General features: G+C 38.3%; 1 protein-coding gene and 1 long non-coding RNA gene across 2 annotated transcripts; one reads left to right on the top strand and one right to left on the bottom strand.

Annotated features, from left to right (window-relative positions):
• Window positions 1–3,312: 3,312 nt before the first annotated feature.
• On the bottom strand, window positions 3,313–6,653 carry LOC130693956 (uncharacterized). The gene is made up of 10 exons (XR_009001818.2): window positions 6,225–6,653; window positions 6,034–6,093; window positions 5,876–5,961; window positions 5,705–5,815; window positions 4,784–5,010; window positions 4,668–4,721; window positions 4,540–4,591; window positions 4,374–4,459; window positions 4,202–4,309; window positions 3,313–3,703 (listed from the first exon to the last, which is right to left on the bottom strand). It is a non-coding gene; the product is annotated as an uncharacterized LOC130693956 (long non-coding RNA).
• A 1,030-nt stretch (window positions 6,654–7,683) lies between these two features.
• Window positions 7,684–13,080, top strand: LOC130693955 (putative ankyrin repeat protein RF_0381). The gene is made up of 4 exons (XM_059496328.1): window positions 7,684–8,287; window positions 8,368–8,483; window positions 8,578–10,566; window positions 12,919–13,080. The coding sequence occupies exons 1-4, from the start codon at window positions 7,891–7,893 to the stop codon at window positions 13,078–13,080; spliced, it is 2,664 nt and encodes an 887-aa protein (XP_059352311.1). The 5' UTR covers window positions 7,684–7,890.
• Window positions 13,081–15,027: the final 1,947 nt, after the last annotated feature.

Below are 15,027 nucleotides of genomic sequence, written 5' to 3'. Positions count from 1 at the left end.
ACTAATAAACTTTAAAAAAAAATTGAGAATTGAAAATTGGGCTTAATGAAATAGATAAAACTTTTGTAGTCTCACAGGAATATAGATTGGCATTCTCAAAAAACGCATATGAATGTCTTACTTTTTGCACATTCCCTGCGTTCTGCAACAATCAGCTGAATGACAGTGCTGCGAAATCGGTCAATAGAAAACAGCCATAAAAGAGTAACCACTCTGCTCGATTCTCTGTAAAACAAATAGACATTGCTTAGATTACACACTCTACTTTAAGGCAACATGCACTGCTTGGAAGAGGCACATGACACAGTTTTTAAACATGAAAGTGTTGGGCTATGTGAAATGATCATACTTGAAAAGAAAATTTCCCTCTAGACAGTTGGACTCAAATCCAAAACGACATGAACTACTTCAAGATTTTTAAACTGAATTACAACAGGGAGAGAAAAGGTTAGGGTAAAAGTAGTTCAAGCATGAAAAATTCCATGAGTTAGATTAAAAGCTTAAACATCATTCGACTTTAACTTATTGTTCTTACCTAAACATGCCCCTGCAGCTAACGTTTGCCTTAAGCGAGCAGATATCTTGTAAAGCCCTTTGAACTAAATGCTGCTTCGTAGCAGTTCAAATTCAGCAACGAGTTACTACTGGTACATCACTTTTTTTATATCAATCCATTTCTAGTAAAAGAATTATAGGAAAAGAATTTTTGGAATTTTGACTTAGCAAATTTAGTTATTTCCATATTACCTCTTTTTCTCATCATTGAATTGGTAGGTTATGTTCATTGAGGTTTCAAACTTGTCCAACCAAAAGATTTACGGGTCTTAGCAATGTACTGATATCCTCTTCTTTGCTTAATGCACTACACATTTCAGCAATTAGATTTAGGGTTCCCCGCACGTCTACTCATCAAAACCTTTGCCCTTCCAAAGGAATTGTCTTTGATTTTTAAATGTTGTAATTCTCTTATTTTTGGCTGATAATATGCCACAATGGCACAACGAGAACACGACTATGAAAATAAAAATTCTCATGTCCAAAATTAATAGCAGTACGCGCACCTCATTGTATAGGAATTCAGATTGAGGAAGCTGAAACAAGTCGCCATTTCACATTTCTGCAGATTTCCAAATGACTCATTCCACTTGGCGAGGACGGAAGTCGCTGGGGCATTGCCAAATGTTCTTATTTTGAACAACGTTTTTGAAAATCTAGATGTGGCATCGTTGTGCGAAAATAGTTTATCAAAAAGTCGCCAGAGAGCTAGCTCTTCTAAGCGCGCGAAGCATGAATCACATACAACAAACCTTAACCAATTAACACATTTGCTAAGAATCTGATTCAATATTAATTTTTAAATTCATCAGCACCATTCACTTTCAGTAGTCTTCAGTTGCATTAATTTGCACCAGACTTTATGGAATTATTTAAAACCTAAGTTGCTTCTACGGCATTTATTCTTGTTTTTCTTTTTTTTATGAATCAACTTTACAAATAGAAAAACTGTACAACAACATAAAAAAAAGACGCAATAAACAAAAGGGAAAAAACTAGGGTCAAAACAGATGGACATGTTGTAAAACAAAATATGGTGGAAAGAAAACAGCAGCACGAGGGTTCACGTTTGGAAGGAAGCAATTTGAGCATTCGTCCGTTGATAATTGTTCATTTTTGTGTCCATTTATGTCTCCGGGAAAAAAAACAAGAAAAGAGACAAAACATAAAAAAAAACATTAAAGAATGGAGAGAAAAAATTGGCATGCATCTAGAAGTACAGAGTTGCGATGGATTTCATTGAAAGAAATCCTCTGTTTGAATTGCAATATTTCTTCTCACGTCCTATGTACAAAAACGAGTTGTTTTTTTAAGACATTCGGGAAGGATGAGGGGATAACGTCAGGAGGATGGACAATGGTGTTTCTTATGTAGGGGAGGTAGGGCGCGGTTGGAACAGTTCACTCATTTTTGTTCCCTACGGTTACAAAAATCGTCCAACTAGATTAAAAAATATATAGATTTGTAGCCAGTTATCTCAGCTACAAACCAGTATTTTTTTTGGGTGGGTTCGTAAAAGATAAACATGCGCTATGTTTAAAAAACTGGAGGTACCCCAAGATGTTTCAATTGCCAATTCTACTCGGCAATTGAAACAGGGCGTCTGGGCAATTGAAACGTGGGTTTTCCTATAAGAGAGCTCCCGGTTTTTTGAAGAAACTAAAATGACGATATCTCAGAATCTGGGATACGTATGTTTATGATTTTTTTACAGTAATACACAGAATTGTAATCTTTATTTTTTAAGATATTTTATAACTTTCTGTAATAACTAAATATTATTTAATGAATTTTTTTTGTTTTCTGAATTAGGTTCAGAAAACCGTTAGTAATCAAAGAACGGTTAATAGTATGGAGATCAAATTTTTATAATCAAACATGGCATGTCCAGCCTTACATCATAACTGTTGTTAATGTCGGTAATTTAATTTTTAAAATTTAATTTCTTTAATCAACGTTGTAAATAAATATAAAATCATTGTGGCAGACGATAAGTCTCAGCTACCCAGCAGACGAAATAAAACCCAAAATTGAAAAAAAAAAACTCTGCTAATACGCTGCGTAGGGAACGCTGTTGCCAGACTACAGTAAAGGAGACGCGCATACGGAAGGGTCGCAATTGGAACAAGGTGTTCCAATTGCTCCGACCATGGATCTTCACGGAGTTTTAATGTTTATAGGGGATAAAATTTAGCTAGGAAAAAATTAATGTTCTCAATTTATAGCCTAATGAACGACGAATCATTCAAGACCTTTTTTAATGATTTGCTACATCGTTTTAGGTGTGAAAACGAAAAAATTGTCTGGGCAAAAAACAAGAAATGGACAGTAAAAAAAAACTTTCTGTGATAACTCGAAAACTTTTAGAGTCTAAAGCCTCCAATTTTTTCTAAAAATGTAGAACCCTAATTTCCGTTAGCTCAAATTTTTTAAACGAAATCTCTTTCTTACTTTTAGTGGTAGAATTTTTGTTTCAATTGCCGCGTGTTCCAATTGCGCCCTACCTCCCCTACACGACGCTTGAACGGAAATGGTCACAAAACAATTAGAAAAACAAACACAAAAAATATTGTATAACTAGGCGATGATGGCGACATTCGAATAAAACATCGCACATTTTTTTTAACTTTAATTTTTTTTTCGAAAATGAATTTCTTGTCGGTTACGCCATCGCTTTTATGAAAATCAAATAGAACTTCATTATTTATTAACTATTTATAACAAGACCTCTAACTGATCAGTATTCCCATCTTTCCGTTTTTGTTTTTCCCTTCATTTCAGCGAGATCAAAATGGCGACAAAACAAATAACAGGCAGGCAATTCCCCCATTTCCCACTAGAGGGCAGCACATGAATATCCTTCTTTGAGCCTTCCTTTCACAATCCAAACTCAATTCTTATTTCAAGAAATATAAAAACCAAATAGGGAAACTTTGTTGTTGTTTTAGCCAATCAACCAAAAAAGATGGCGGCCATCAGAGGTGATGAAAATGGTGATGATTGTCGTCGCTCCGTTAAATGGTAAAACCTCGAAAGGTGTTTTGGCACACGGCGAAAATGTTGTCAGGTCATTCACTTCTGATTTTAAATCAGATCGATGCGAGAGAGGGAGACGAAGGGAGTTGTACCACATCTAATAATCGTAAATCTTTAAAGAAATAATAATATTAGCATCTCCTCTAGACGATGATCTCGCGGATGACGCGTATGTGAAAAACCGTTATGGTAGTAAACTCGCAGGTAATGCATTTTACTTTTCTAATTCATTTTCCTAACTCATTGATGTGGCAAAAATAAACGGCCAAACATACTTTGGCCTCGCATAGAAACGTTTACTTGGTGTGGAAAGCTGAGGCTGCATCAAATGGACACATTTACTTAGGCCATCAGATAATGCTGGTCCATAGGTGCTCGAAGCATTCTCTAACCTCAAGGTAACTACGGACGCGGTTTGATTATTTACAATAGATAAAGATCCCAACACGCCACAACATTTAACGTTTTCTGGCGCACAACGACGGAAAACAGAGGGGTTTTAGGATAAGAAAGCAACCTTTAAAAATTGACTTTCAAACAGTTCCCTAATCAGGTCTACTATCAAATGAAACCGCGTAACAATATGACTTAGCACAATATGGTTACTAACCTTATCATTTCGATCCAATCGCGGCGATGCGTACCGCTGGTTTATATCACAAGTCCTGCAGCAAAAAATAGGGATCCGCTTCGTATAGAAATTTAACATTTCCACCTGCTTTTGCAGAAAATGATACGTCACCCTTTAAGAGACGATAACTATTTAGAATTTATGTAAATACCTGACATATCGCCATGTTAATCGAAACTGGAAATCCTGATGTCCCATCCGGATTCCGAATCCAGCGCCGTTACGTCATCGTCCGTACTACAGGTGAATTCATCACACATGAAAAAATTTTGGATCAGGCTGCTCTTAAGCTACTTTCTCTCATCTTTTATTCTTACCATCGACTGGTTTGGTAAAATTTCACAGCTGTGTGCCCAATTTGACAGATATCTAAATGTGGGTTGTAAAAATAGAAAATATTTAGACTAAAATACAAAGAATGACGTGAAAGAAAAAGAAAGAGTACTTCGTTTGGTTATGTAACATTTCTATGTCCGGGAATTTTGCACTCTCTGGAAACCTGCAAAAAAAGGCAATGAAATTATGCTAAGAAATTTTTTATTAATTAAATAAGGACCTTACCCGTAACTCGAAAAGGAGCCTTCAGTGCCCCACTATACATGGCTTGGTTGGAGGCACTCACAGCAAATATGCCACCATTCGTCCTCGTTCGAAGGAATCAAACATCCGTTTTGACATATTATTCTCAAAAATGTTCATGTGAAAAAAGCTCTGCGCTTATAATATTGACTGTCGTTACACAGCAGATTCGCGTATTCTTCTTCATAACTGGAAAAGACGTTCTACATCTTTGATTAATAAAAGTACGTAGTAAATTAGTTTGAATAAAACGCAAAAAGCAAATGAAATTTACTAAAATTGTTCCTCTTTTTAATGGTGCTTCGTGCAAATTGAAGCCAGGATGCACGATGATACATGTTGACATGTAGAAACTTGATTCAGTTAAAAATTACAGTTGAAGCAAGGGAGAACATTTCGTTCTGAAAACATGTAAATAGCTTTCTTAGACATGAAAATCATTGGGCGAAACTTCAACGTAAAGCTTTGAAACGACTTCACGGATATGTCAAACGGATAATCGGGTAGACGGATGCGATAGTTTCTCACGGTTTTCAACTTATGATATGCTCAACAAACAACCTAACTGATAACCTTAACGCGATTTCGGTTTTTAATGTCTAGTATCAAATTTTCCCATAGCAACTTGCACACATACCTGTTTCTCTAGCCTTCAAGTGCAATCAAAATAGTGAGCTGAAACGTTGTTTAACTTCGAACGCAGTTTGCTTATCTACAAAATAGATAAGGAATCCCAACACGCCACAAAAAATTACGTTTTCAAGCGCAGAACGACGTAAAACACAGACGTTTTAGGATAAGAAAGCAACCTTTAAAAAAATGACTGTCAAACAGTCCCCTAATCAGCTCTACTATAAGATGCAACCGAATAATGATTTAACTAAGCAGAAAATGGTTACTAACCTTTTCATTTCGACCAAATCGCGTCGAAGTGTACCGCTGATTTACATCACAAGTCCTGCAGCAAAAAACAGGGATCCGCTTCGTATAGAAATTAAACGCTTCCACCTGCTTCTGCAAGAAATAATACGTCAGCTTTAAGAATCACTGACTATTGAAGATGTATGTAAATACCTATTATAGCACCACGTAAATCCGAACTGGAAATACTGGTGTCACATCCGGATTCCTAATCCAGCGTTGTTACGTCATCGTCCAAACTACAAATAAATGCATTACAAAAGTTGGATCAAACAGCTCTAATGCTACTTTCTCTTATCTTTTATCCTTACCATGGACTGGTTTGGTAGAATTTCCCAGCTGTGTGCGGAATTTGACAAATAATCCAGCATCTAAATGTGAGTTGTACTGATTAGGATTAGAAGCTACCGAATGACGCCAAAGAAAACAAAAGAAAACCTAAATGTATTGACAGCTTTGCCTGAGGTAACACTTAGTAACATAAATTTTAAGTGGAACTTACTTTGTCATCTAATTATATCAGATTAGACGCCATTTCCCAAACTGCCCTTGGAAAGCAACAGCTTAAACGTTCCTGCAACACCACAGGTCTAGAGTACTTGGTCCTGAATTTGGCGGATCAATTGGTATCATCTTCCCCATTGCCAATGCTATGGATTATTCCCTCGATTTACTTGGTTTCGCGCACGCCGTGCAGGACATAGTGAAAGAGTACGGTGGGGTAATGGTGGTCTCTGCTAACGTACTGCTTACCAGGAAACTCATCTGACAACTTATCGGGAACAATCAAAGTTTATGAAAAAGAAAATGTCATAATTCGTCGACCTGTATCTTGACGCCATCACATCTCAGCGTTATGCAGTTGTGGAAATCTGCAAATGTTGCCTATCAAGTTCGAACGTTGAACGTTGATCATTCCGGTTAAATCCGAGCGAATCACATTTCCTGAAATTGAATAGGTTATTTAGTTTGCCGTGACATAATTTAGGCTTGAGTAGATCCTATGCATACTTGTTTGTGCCCGATGTCCATTTTCCTTTAACGTTGGCTTAAGTACACCTTATTCCACGCAAAATGGCACCAATTTTGTTGTTATTGAAGACAGTGAACTTCCGTTAAGTTATTATGCAGTTGGTGTCCTTCCAAAATATTTCTTTCGATTGCCGTAGAGATGTCAGGACTAGAAATCCACCTGTATAAATGATTTGAAAAGCTAGATTCAGTTACGTGATGGAAACAACAGTTCGAACCAGCTCCATTTCAATTGCTAATAATTCAGCATTCCATGTCTAAGCTACGCATAGGATGTGAATAGGCCGTCACTGCTCTTTAAAGAAAGGGATAGCATAGGATGAGCCGACCGAGAGCGGCACTACGTGAACAGTGACGGCGCGATGTACGATAAGAAATATCGTCATGAGGAAACTTGCATCAATCAAAAATTACAGTTGAAACAGGGGAGTTAATTCCCTTCTGAAAACGTGTAACATGCTTTTTTTTGACACAAAAAATAGCGGGCAAAATTTGAATGTAAAGCATTGAAGTGACTTCATGGATATGTTAAGCGGATAATCAGGTAGACGGATGCAGTCGTTTCCCAAGGCTTTCAACTTATGATATGCTCAACAAATAATCGAACTGATAACCTCACAGCGATTTCAGTTTTGATTATCTAGTATCAAATTTTCCCCTAGCAACTTGCACACATCCGTGTTTCGCTAGTCTTCAAGTGCAATCCACTGAGTGAGTTGAAACGTTGGCGCATCAAATACTGTCGCAAATGAGACATTAAAAAAATGCAGTGCGACAGGGAGGATTTTATAGGTAGAGGTGCATACGGTTCAGTTTTTGGTGGTACATTTAATGGCCAAAAGGTAGCAATAAAACGGGTTGAGCTGCCTGGTGAAACAGTTCACCCAGTTGACAAAGAGCTGAAAGTTCTTCAACAATTGGGCCACCCGAATGTTATCAAACTCCTTCATTTCGAAAGCGATGAAAATTTCAAGTAAGATTTTTAAAACGTCATTTTGAAAGAGAAACAGAACCTGTACTTTTATTGACCTTACAGATACTATGTTTTGGAATTTTGCGACGCATCATTGGATCAGCTGTTCTTAAAACCGGACGATCAAAAGAAATACAAAGGACCTATACCACTCCCTATCGAAATGTTCCTTCATTTAGCTTCAGGCCTTGAATATATCCATTCGCGGGACTTAATTCACAGAGATATAAAACCGGCAAACATTCTAATTTCTGTCAAAATGACCGACCAAGGCGAACAGGCAACGATGAAATGGGGTGATTTTGGATTATGCCGACCCGTGAATGAACGAGGAACATACACAATTAGTGAAATCAGAGGAACTTATCATTGGTTTGCTCCTGAGTTGTACGAAATTCTGGCTAACAAGCACCTGGATCGAAAACGTGGGACAGTTCATAGTGATGTTTTCGCAGAAGGCCTCGTCTTCGGTTACATTCTCTTGAATGGAGACCATCTGTACGGTTCGAACGATGAAATTATGACAAACATCAAACAGAATAAGCCGATTAATATGGATAGTAAGTTTCTCTTGAAGGACAGTAACTTTCGCAAACATATATTCACTAATGTTAAATCCTTTGATATGTTTTCATTGTAGAGATTCATAATTTACATTGGGCACGCAGTTTGTTAACAAAAATGCTGACCACTAAACCTACTGAGAGGATCGCATCACGAGATGTCGCTACTGAACTTCAAGCCATCCAAACGAAAGTAAAAATCTTGTGCACATTTGAAAAGCAATCAACGTGGATTAATCGACAAAATAATTTAACGGGCTTCAACGCTAATTATTTTCTTTAAATAGCTTGGATGGAATGCTCTACATTGGGCGTGTGCAAACAACTCAAACTCAAACTTAATAAAGGAACTTGAGTTGTTGATAAAAAGCGGAATCGACACAAACGCAAAGAGCAACGAAGGACTGAGCGCATTACACGTTTTGTGCACATATAATTCCAGTCCTCATTTAACAGATGCAATTGAATTCTTAATCCAAAGCGGTATGGATGGAAACGCAAAAGACAACAACGGCATGAACGTACTCCACACTTTGAGTGCATTCAATTCAAGTTCAAATTTAATAGACCCAATCGAAAAGTTAATCCAACTCGGAATTGATGTGAAAGCAAAGTGCGGTGAATTCGGAGCGAACGCCCTCCATTTCCTCTGTGCTTACAATTCATCATCAAATTTAATTGACACAATCAACCGTTTACTTAAAGAGGGAGTTGATATAAATACAGCTGACGACATCGGACGAAACGCACTCCATTACATGTGTGAGAAGAATTCAAGCACAAATTTAATTGAAAACATCGAACTTTTGATCCACCTTGGAATTGATATCCACGCAAAGGACAAAAACGAAAGGAATGCGATTCATTTCCTGTGCAAAGGTAATTCATCGTCAAATTTATTTGGCGAAACGGAAAAGTTAATCCAACTCGGAGTAAACGAGAACGCAAAAATCATCGGAGGATTAACCGCACTCCATTTCCTCGGCAAAACCAATTCATCCTTAAATTTATTTGGCGCAATGGAAACGTTAATTCAATTCGGAAACGAGATGAACGCTAAGGGTGGCGGCGGGCTTACCGCATTCGATTTCCTCCGCGAACACCTTTCGTACACTAATTTCATTAACACAATCGAGCGTTTACTTCAAGGAGGACTAGATGTGAACACAAGAGACAACGACGGACGAAACGCACTCCATTATTTGTGCGCATACAATTCAAGCCCTTATTTGACTGATGCAATAGATTTCTTAACCAAAAGGGGAAATTATGTTAATGCAGAAAATAAAAACCGCCTTAACGTACTCCACACTTTGTGTGCAAACAACTCAAGCTTAAAGTTAATAGATGCAATTGAAAAGTTGATCATACTCGGAATCGACGTGAACGCAAAGGCTGAAAACGGATTCAACGCACTCCATTTCCTGTGCTCAGTGAATAAATCCACAAATTTAATTGATGCGATCGAAAGGTTAATTCAACTCGGAATCGACGTGAACGCAAAGGCTGAAAACGGATTCAACGCACTCCATTTCCTGTGCGCAGTGAATAAATCCACAAATTTAATTGATGCGATCGAAAGGTTAATTCAACTCGGAATCGAAGTGAACGCAAAGGCTGACCACGGATTGAACGCACTCCATTTCCTGTGCGCAGTGAATAAATCCACAAATTTAATTGATGCGATAGAAAGGTTAATTCAACTCGGAATCGACGTGAACGCAAAGGATGACGACGGAACAAACGCACTCCATAACCTGTGCGCAACGAATTCCTCCTCAAATTTAATGGATGCAATCGATAAGTTAATCCAACTCGGAATCGACGTGAACGCACGGCGCGACAACGGAACAAACGCTCTCCATACCCTGTGCGCAAGAAATTCATCCACAAATTTAATGGATGCAATCGATAAGTTAATTCAACTCGGAATCGACGTAAACGCAAAGGATGACAAGGGAGGAAACGCACTCCATGCCCTGTGTAGTAACAAGTCATCCACAAATTTAATGGATGGAATCGAAAAGTTAACCCAACTCGGAATCGACGTAAACGCAAAGGATGACAAGGGAGGAAACGCACTCCATTTCCTGTGTAGTAACAATTCATCCACAAATTTAATGGATGGAATCGAAAAGTTAATCCAGTTCGGAATCGATGTGAACGCGAAGAGCGACAACGGAACAAATGCACTCCATTTACTGTGTAGTAACATTTCATCCTCAACTTTAATGGATGGAATCGAAAAGTTAATCCAACTCGGAATCGACGTAAACGCAAGGGGCGACAACGGAACAAACGCACTCCATGCCCTGTGTAGTACCAAGTCATCCACAAATTTAATGGATGGAATCGAAAAGTTAATCCAACTCGGAATCGACGTAAACGCAAAGGATGACAAGGGAGGAAACGCACTCCATTTCCTGTGTAGTAACAATTCATCCACAAATTTAATGGATGGAATCGAAAAGTTAATCCAGTTCGGAATCGATGTGAACGCGAAGAGCGACAACGGAACAAATGCACTCCATTTACTGTGTAGTAACAATTCATCCTCAACTTTAATGGATGGAATCGAAAAGTTAATCCAACTCGGAATCGACGTAAACGCAAGGCACGACAACGGAACAAACGCACTCCATGCCCTGTGTAGTAACAAGTCATCCACAAATTTAATGGATGGAATCGAAAAGTTAATCCAACTCGGAATCGACGTAAACGCAAGGCGCGACAACGGAACAAACGCACTCCATGCCCTGTGTAGTAACAAGTCATCCACAAATTTAATGGATGGAATCGAAAAGTTAATCCAACTCGGAATCGACGTAAACGCAAAGGATGACAAGGGAGGAAACGCACTCCATTTCCTGTGTAGTAACAATTCATCCACAAATTTAATGGATGGAATCGAAAAGTTAATCCAGTTCGGAATCGATGTGAACGCGAAGAGCGACAACGGAACAAATGCACTCCATTTACTGTGTAGTAACAATTCATCCTCAACTTTAATGGATGGAATCGAAAAGTTAATCCAACTCGGAATCGACGTAAACGCAAGGCGCGACAACGGAACAAACGCACTCCATACCCTGTGTAGTAACAAGTCATCCACAAATTTAATGGATGGAATCGAAAAGTTAATCCAACTCGGAATCGACGTAAACGCAAAGGATGACAAGGGAGGAAACGCACTCCATTTCCTGTGTAGTAACAATTCATCCACAAATTTAATGGATGGAATCGAAAAGTTAATCCAGTTCGGAATCGATGTGAACGCGAAGAGCGACAACGGAACAAATGCACTCCATTTACTGTGTAGTAACAATTCATCCTCAACTTTAATGGATGGAATCGAAAAGTTAATCCAACTCGGAATCGACGTAAACGCAAGGCGCGACAACGGAACAAACGCACTCCATACCCTGTGTAGTAACAAGTCATCCACAAATTTAATGGATGGAATCGAAAAGTTAATCCAACTCGGAATCGACGTAAACGCAAAGGATGACAACGGAACAAACGCACTCCATTTCCTGTGTGGTAACAATTCATCCTCAAATTTAATGGATGGAATCGAAAAGTTAATCCAACTCGGAATCGACGTGAACGCAAAGAATGACAACGGAACAAACGCACTCCATTTCCTGTGTAGTAACAAGTCATCCTCAAATTTAATGGATGGAATTGAAAAGTTAATCCAACTCGGAATCGACGTGAACGCAAAGGATGACAAGGGAACAAACGCACTCCATTTCCTGTGTAGTAACAAGTCATCCTCAAATTTAATGGATGGAATTGAAAAGTTAATCCAACTCGGAATCGACGTGAACGCAAAGGATGACAAGGGAACAAACGCACTCCATTTCCTGTGTAGTAACAATTCATCCTCAAATTTAATGGATGGAATCGAAAAGTTAATCCAACTCGGAATCGACGTAAACGCAAAAAGCAACAACGGAACAAACGCACTCCATTTCCTGTGTAGTAACAATTTATCCTCAAATTTTATGGATGGAATCGAAAAGTTAATCCAACTCGGAATCGACGTTAACGCAACGAGCAACAACGGAACAAACGCACTCCATTTCCTGTGTAGTAACAATTTATCCTCAAATTTAATGGATGGAATCGAAAAGTTAATCCAACTCGGAATCGACGTAAACGCAAAGTGCAACAACGGAACAAACGCACTCTATTTCCTGTGTAGTAACAATTCATCCTCAAATTTAATGGATGGAATCGAAAAGTTAATCCAACTCGGAATCGACGTGAACGCAAAGAATGACAACGGAACAAACGCACTCCATGCCCTGTGTTGTAACAATTCATCCACAAATTTAAAGGATGGAATCGAAAAGTTAATCCAACTCGGAATCGACGTAAACGCAAAGGATGACAACGAAACAAACGCACTCCATTACTTGTGCTTAATAAATTCATCCACAAGTTTAATTGATGGAATCGAAAAGTTGATCCAACTCGGAATCAACGTAAACGCAAGGCGCGGCGATGGACTAAACGCACTTCATTTTCTGTGCAGTTGTAATCCCAGTGAAAACCTATTCGACGCGATCAAAGTTTTAATTGAACAGGGAACTGAGATTAAATCGAACGGTTTTGTCTTGCAGGATCTCTTACGCAAAAACTACAAGAAAGATAACTTGGAGGAAGTTTTGAAACTATTCGACATGCTAGACCCTGTAGTCACAATCCCTTCCTACAGAAATTATTATAGAAGCATGATTGACAAGTTATTCCAATACGCTACAGACTGGATATTGAATTTCTAATAGAATTTCTGACTTGGTTTGAAGAAAGTTAACTTCAATTACACTTGGGCGTATGTTAAAAACCGTTATGGTAGTAAACTCGCAGGTAACGCATTTTCGTTTCTAATTCATTTTCCTGACCCATTGATGTAGCAAAAATAAACCGCCAAACATAATTTGGCCTCGTATAGAAAAGTTTACTTCGTGTATAAAGCTGCGGCTGCATCAAATGGACACATTTACTTAGGCCATCAGATAACGCTGGTCCATAGGTGCTCGATAGCATTCTCTAACCTCAAAGTAACTACGAACGCGGTTTGATTATTTACAATAGATAAAGATCCCAACACGCCACAACATTTAACGTTATCTGGCGCACAACGACGTAAAACACAGGGGTTTTATGATACGAAAGCAACCTTTTAAAATTGACATTCAAACACTCCCTTTATCAGGTCTACTAGCAAATGCAACCGCGTAATAATGTGAATAAACAGAATATGGTTACTAACCTTATCATTTCGATCCAATCCGGGCGATGCGTACCGCTGGTTTATATCACAACCCCTGAAGCAAAAAACAGGGATCCGCTTCGTATAGAAATTTAACATTTCAACCAGCTTCTGCAGAAAATGATACGTCACTCTTTAAAAGACGATAACTATTTAGAATTCAACTTAATACCTGACATATCGCCATGTTAATCCAAACTGGAAACACTGATGTCACATCCGGATCCAGCGCCGTTACGTCATCGTCCGTACTACAGGAGAATTCATCGCACATGAAACAAATTTTGGACCAGACTGCTCTTAAGCTACTTTCTCTCATCTTTTATTCTTACCATCGACTGGTTTGGTAGAAGTTCACAGCTGTGTGCAGAATTTGACAAATATCTAAATGTGGGTTGTAACGATAGTAAACATTTGGACTAAAATATAAAGAATGACGTGAAAGAAAAAGTAATTAGATGTGGTTACGTAACATTTCTCTTTAAGTCCGGGAATTTTCTTCGAAAAGGTAAACATAGCACTATCTGGAAACCCGCAAGAAGGCAATAAAATTATACTAAGAAACTTTAACAGGTGATTATTACTTTATTATTTAAATAATTATTACCTTACTTTTGCTGTAGGTTTAACGGATGAGGTCAACGGATGCGCGAACGTCTGCATTCCTACCTACAGCGACGGTATCTTTATGAACGCTGTAAACTTGAATGGGTCGTAACATCAGATTGGATTGCCTACAGGAAAGACAGATGCCAAACGCAATTGGCAGTTAGCAAAGCAATTACTGGATAGCCACGATAATAATAGAAATGTTGGAAAAAAGTTGGAGAAGTGTGACTGTTCTGTGGACCAGAGTCCACCAAGTCTTTAAATCAGTATCCAACATTTTTACATTCAACAAACCATTTTCAGGTAAAAGTACGCAAAATTATAAATCAACAGAGGTAATTCTCCACAAAAACGGTCTTCCAAGTACACACCCTTGTCTCAAACGTGACAAGTAGAAACAATTATTTTTAACAAAAGATTCAATATACATGGCCTGCTTTCTCTAAATTTGTTTGGAATTTGATTAATTTGTGTTTCTTACACAAACTCACCTGTCCCATTTTCGACCTGATAGGCGTTCTGGATATAAAAATCGGCGCAGTTGTGAAAACGAAGCTTTCCGCCATGCATCTGCCTACATATAAGAGCTCCTAAGCCATCTCTAGGTGTACTGAGCGTCTTCCCTAGGTAGGAGAAGGAAGTTATTACCCGCGTTAAGGATAAAAACTCGTTATCAAAGAAGTAAGAAATGAGACATGGTTAACTACTATTAAACTTTTTTTGAAAAAAAATAGAGAATTGAAAATTGGGCTTAATGAAATAGATGAAACTTTTGTAGTCTCACACGATATAGACTGGCATTCTCAAATAAAGCATATGAATGTCTTACTTTCTGCACATTCCCTGT

The sequence above is a fragment of the Daphnia carinata genome, chromosome 7 (assembly GCF_022539665.2).
Source record: "Daphnia carinata strain CSIRO-1 chromosome 7, CSIRO_AGI_Dcar_HiC_V3, whole genome shotgun sequence".
NCBI lineage: Eukaryota > Metazoa > Arthropoda > Branchiopoda > Diplostraca > Daphniidae > Daphnia > Daphnia carinata.
This window is presented reverse-complemented; position numbering and strand designations above follow the sequence as displayed.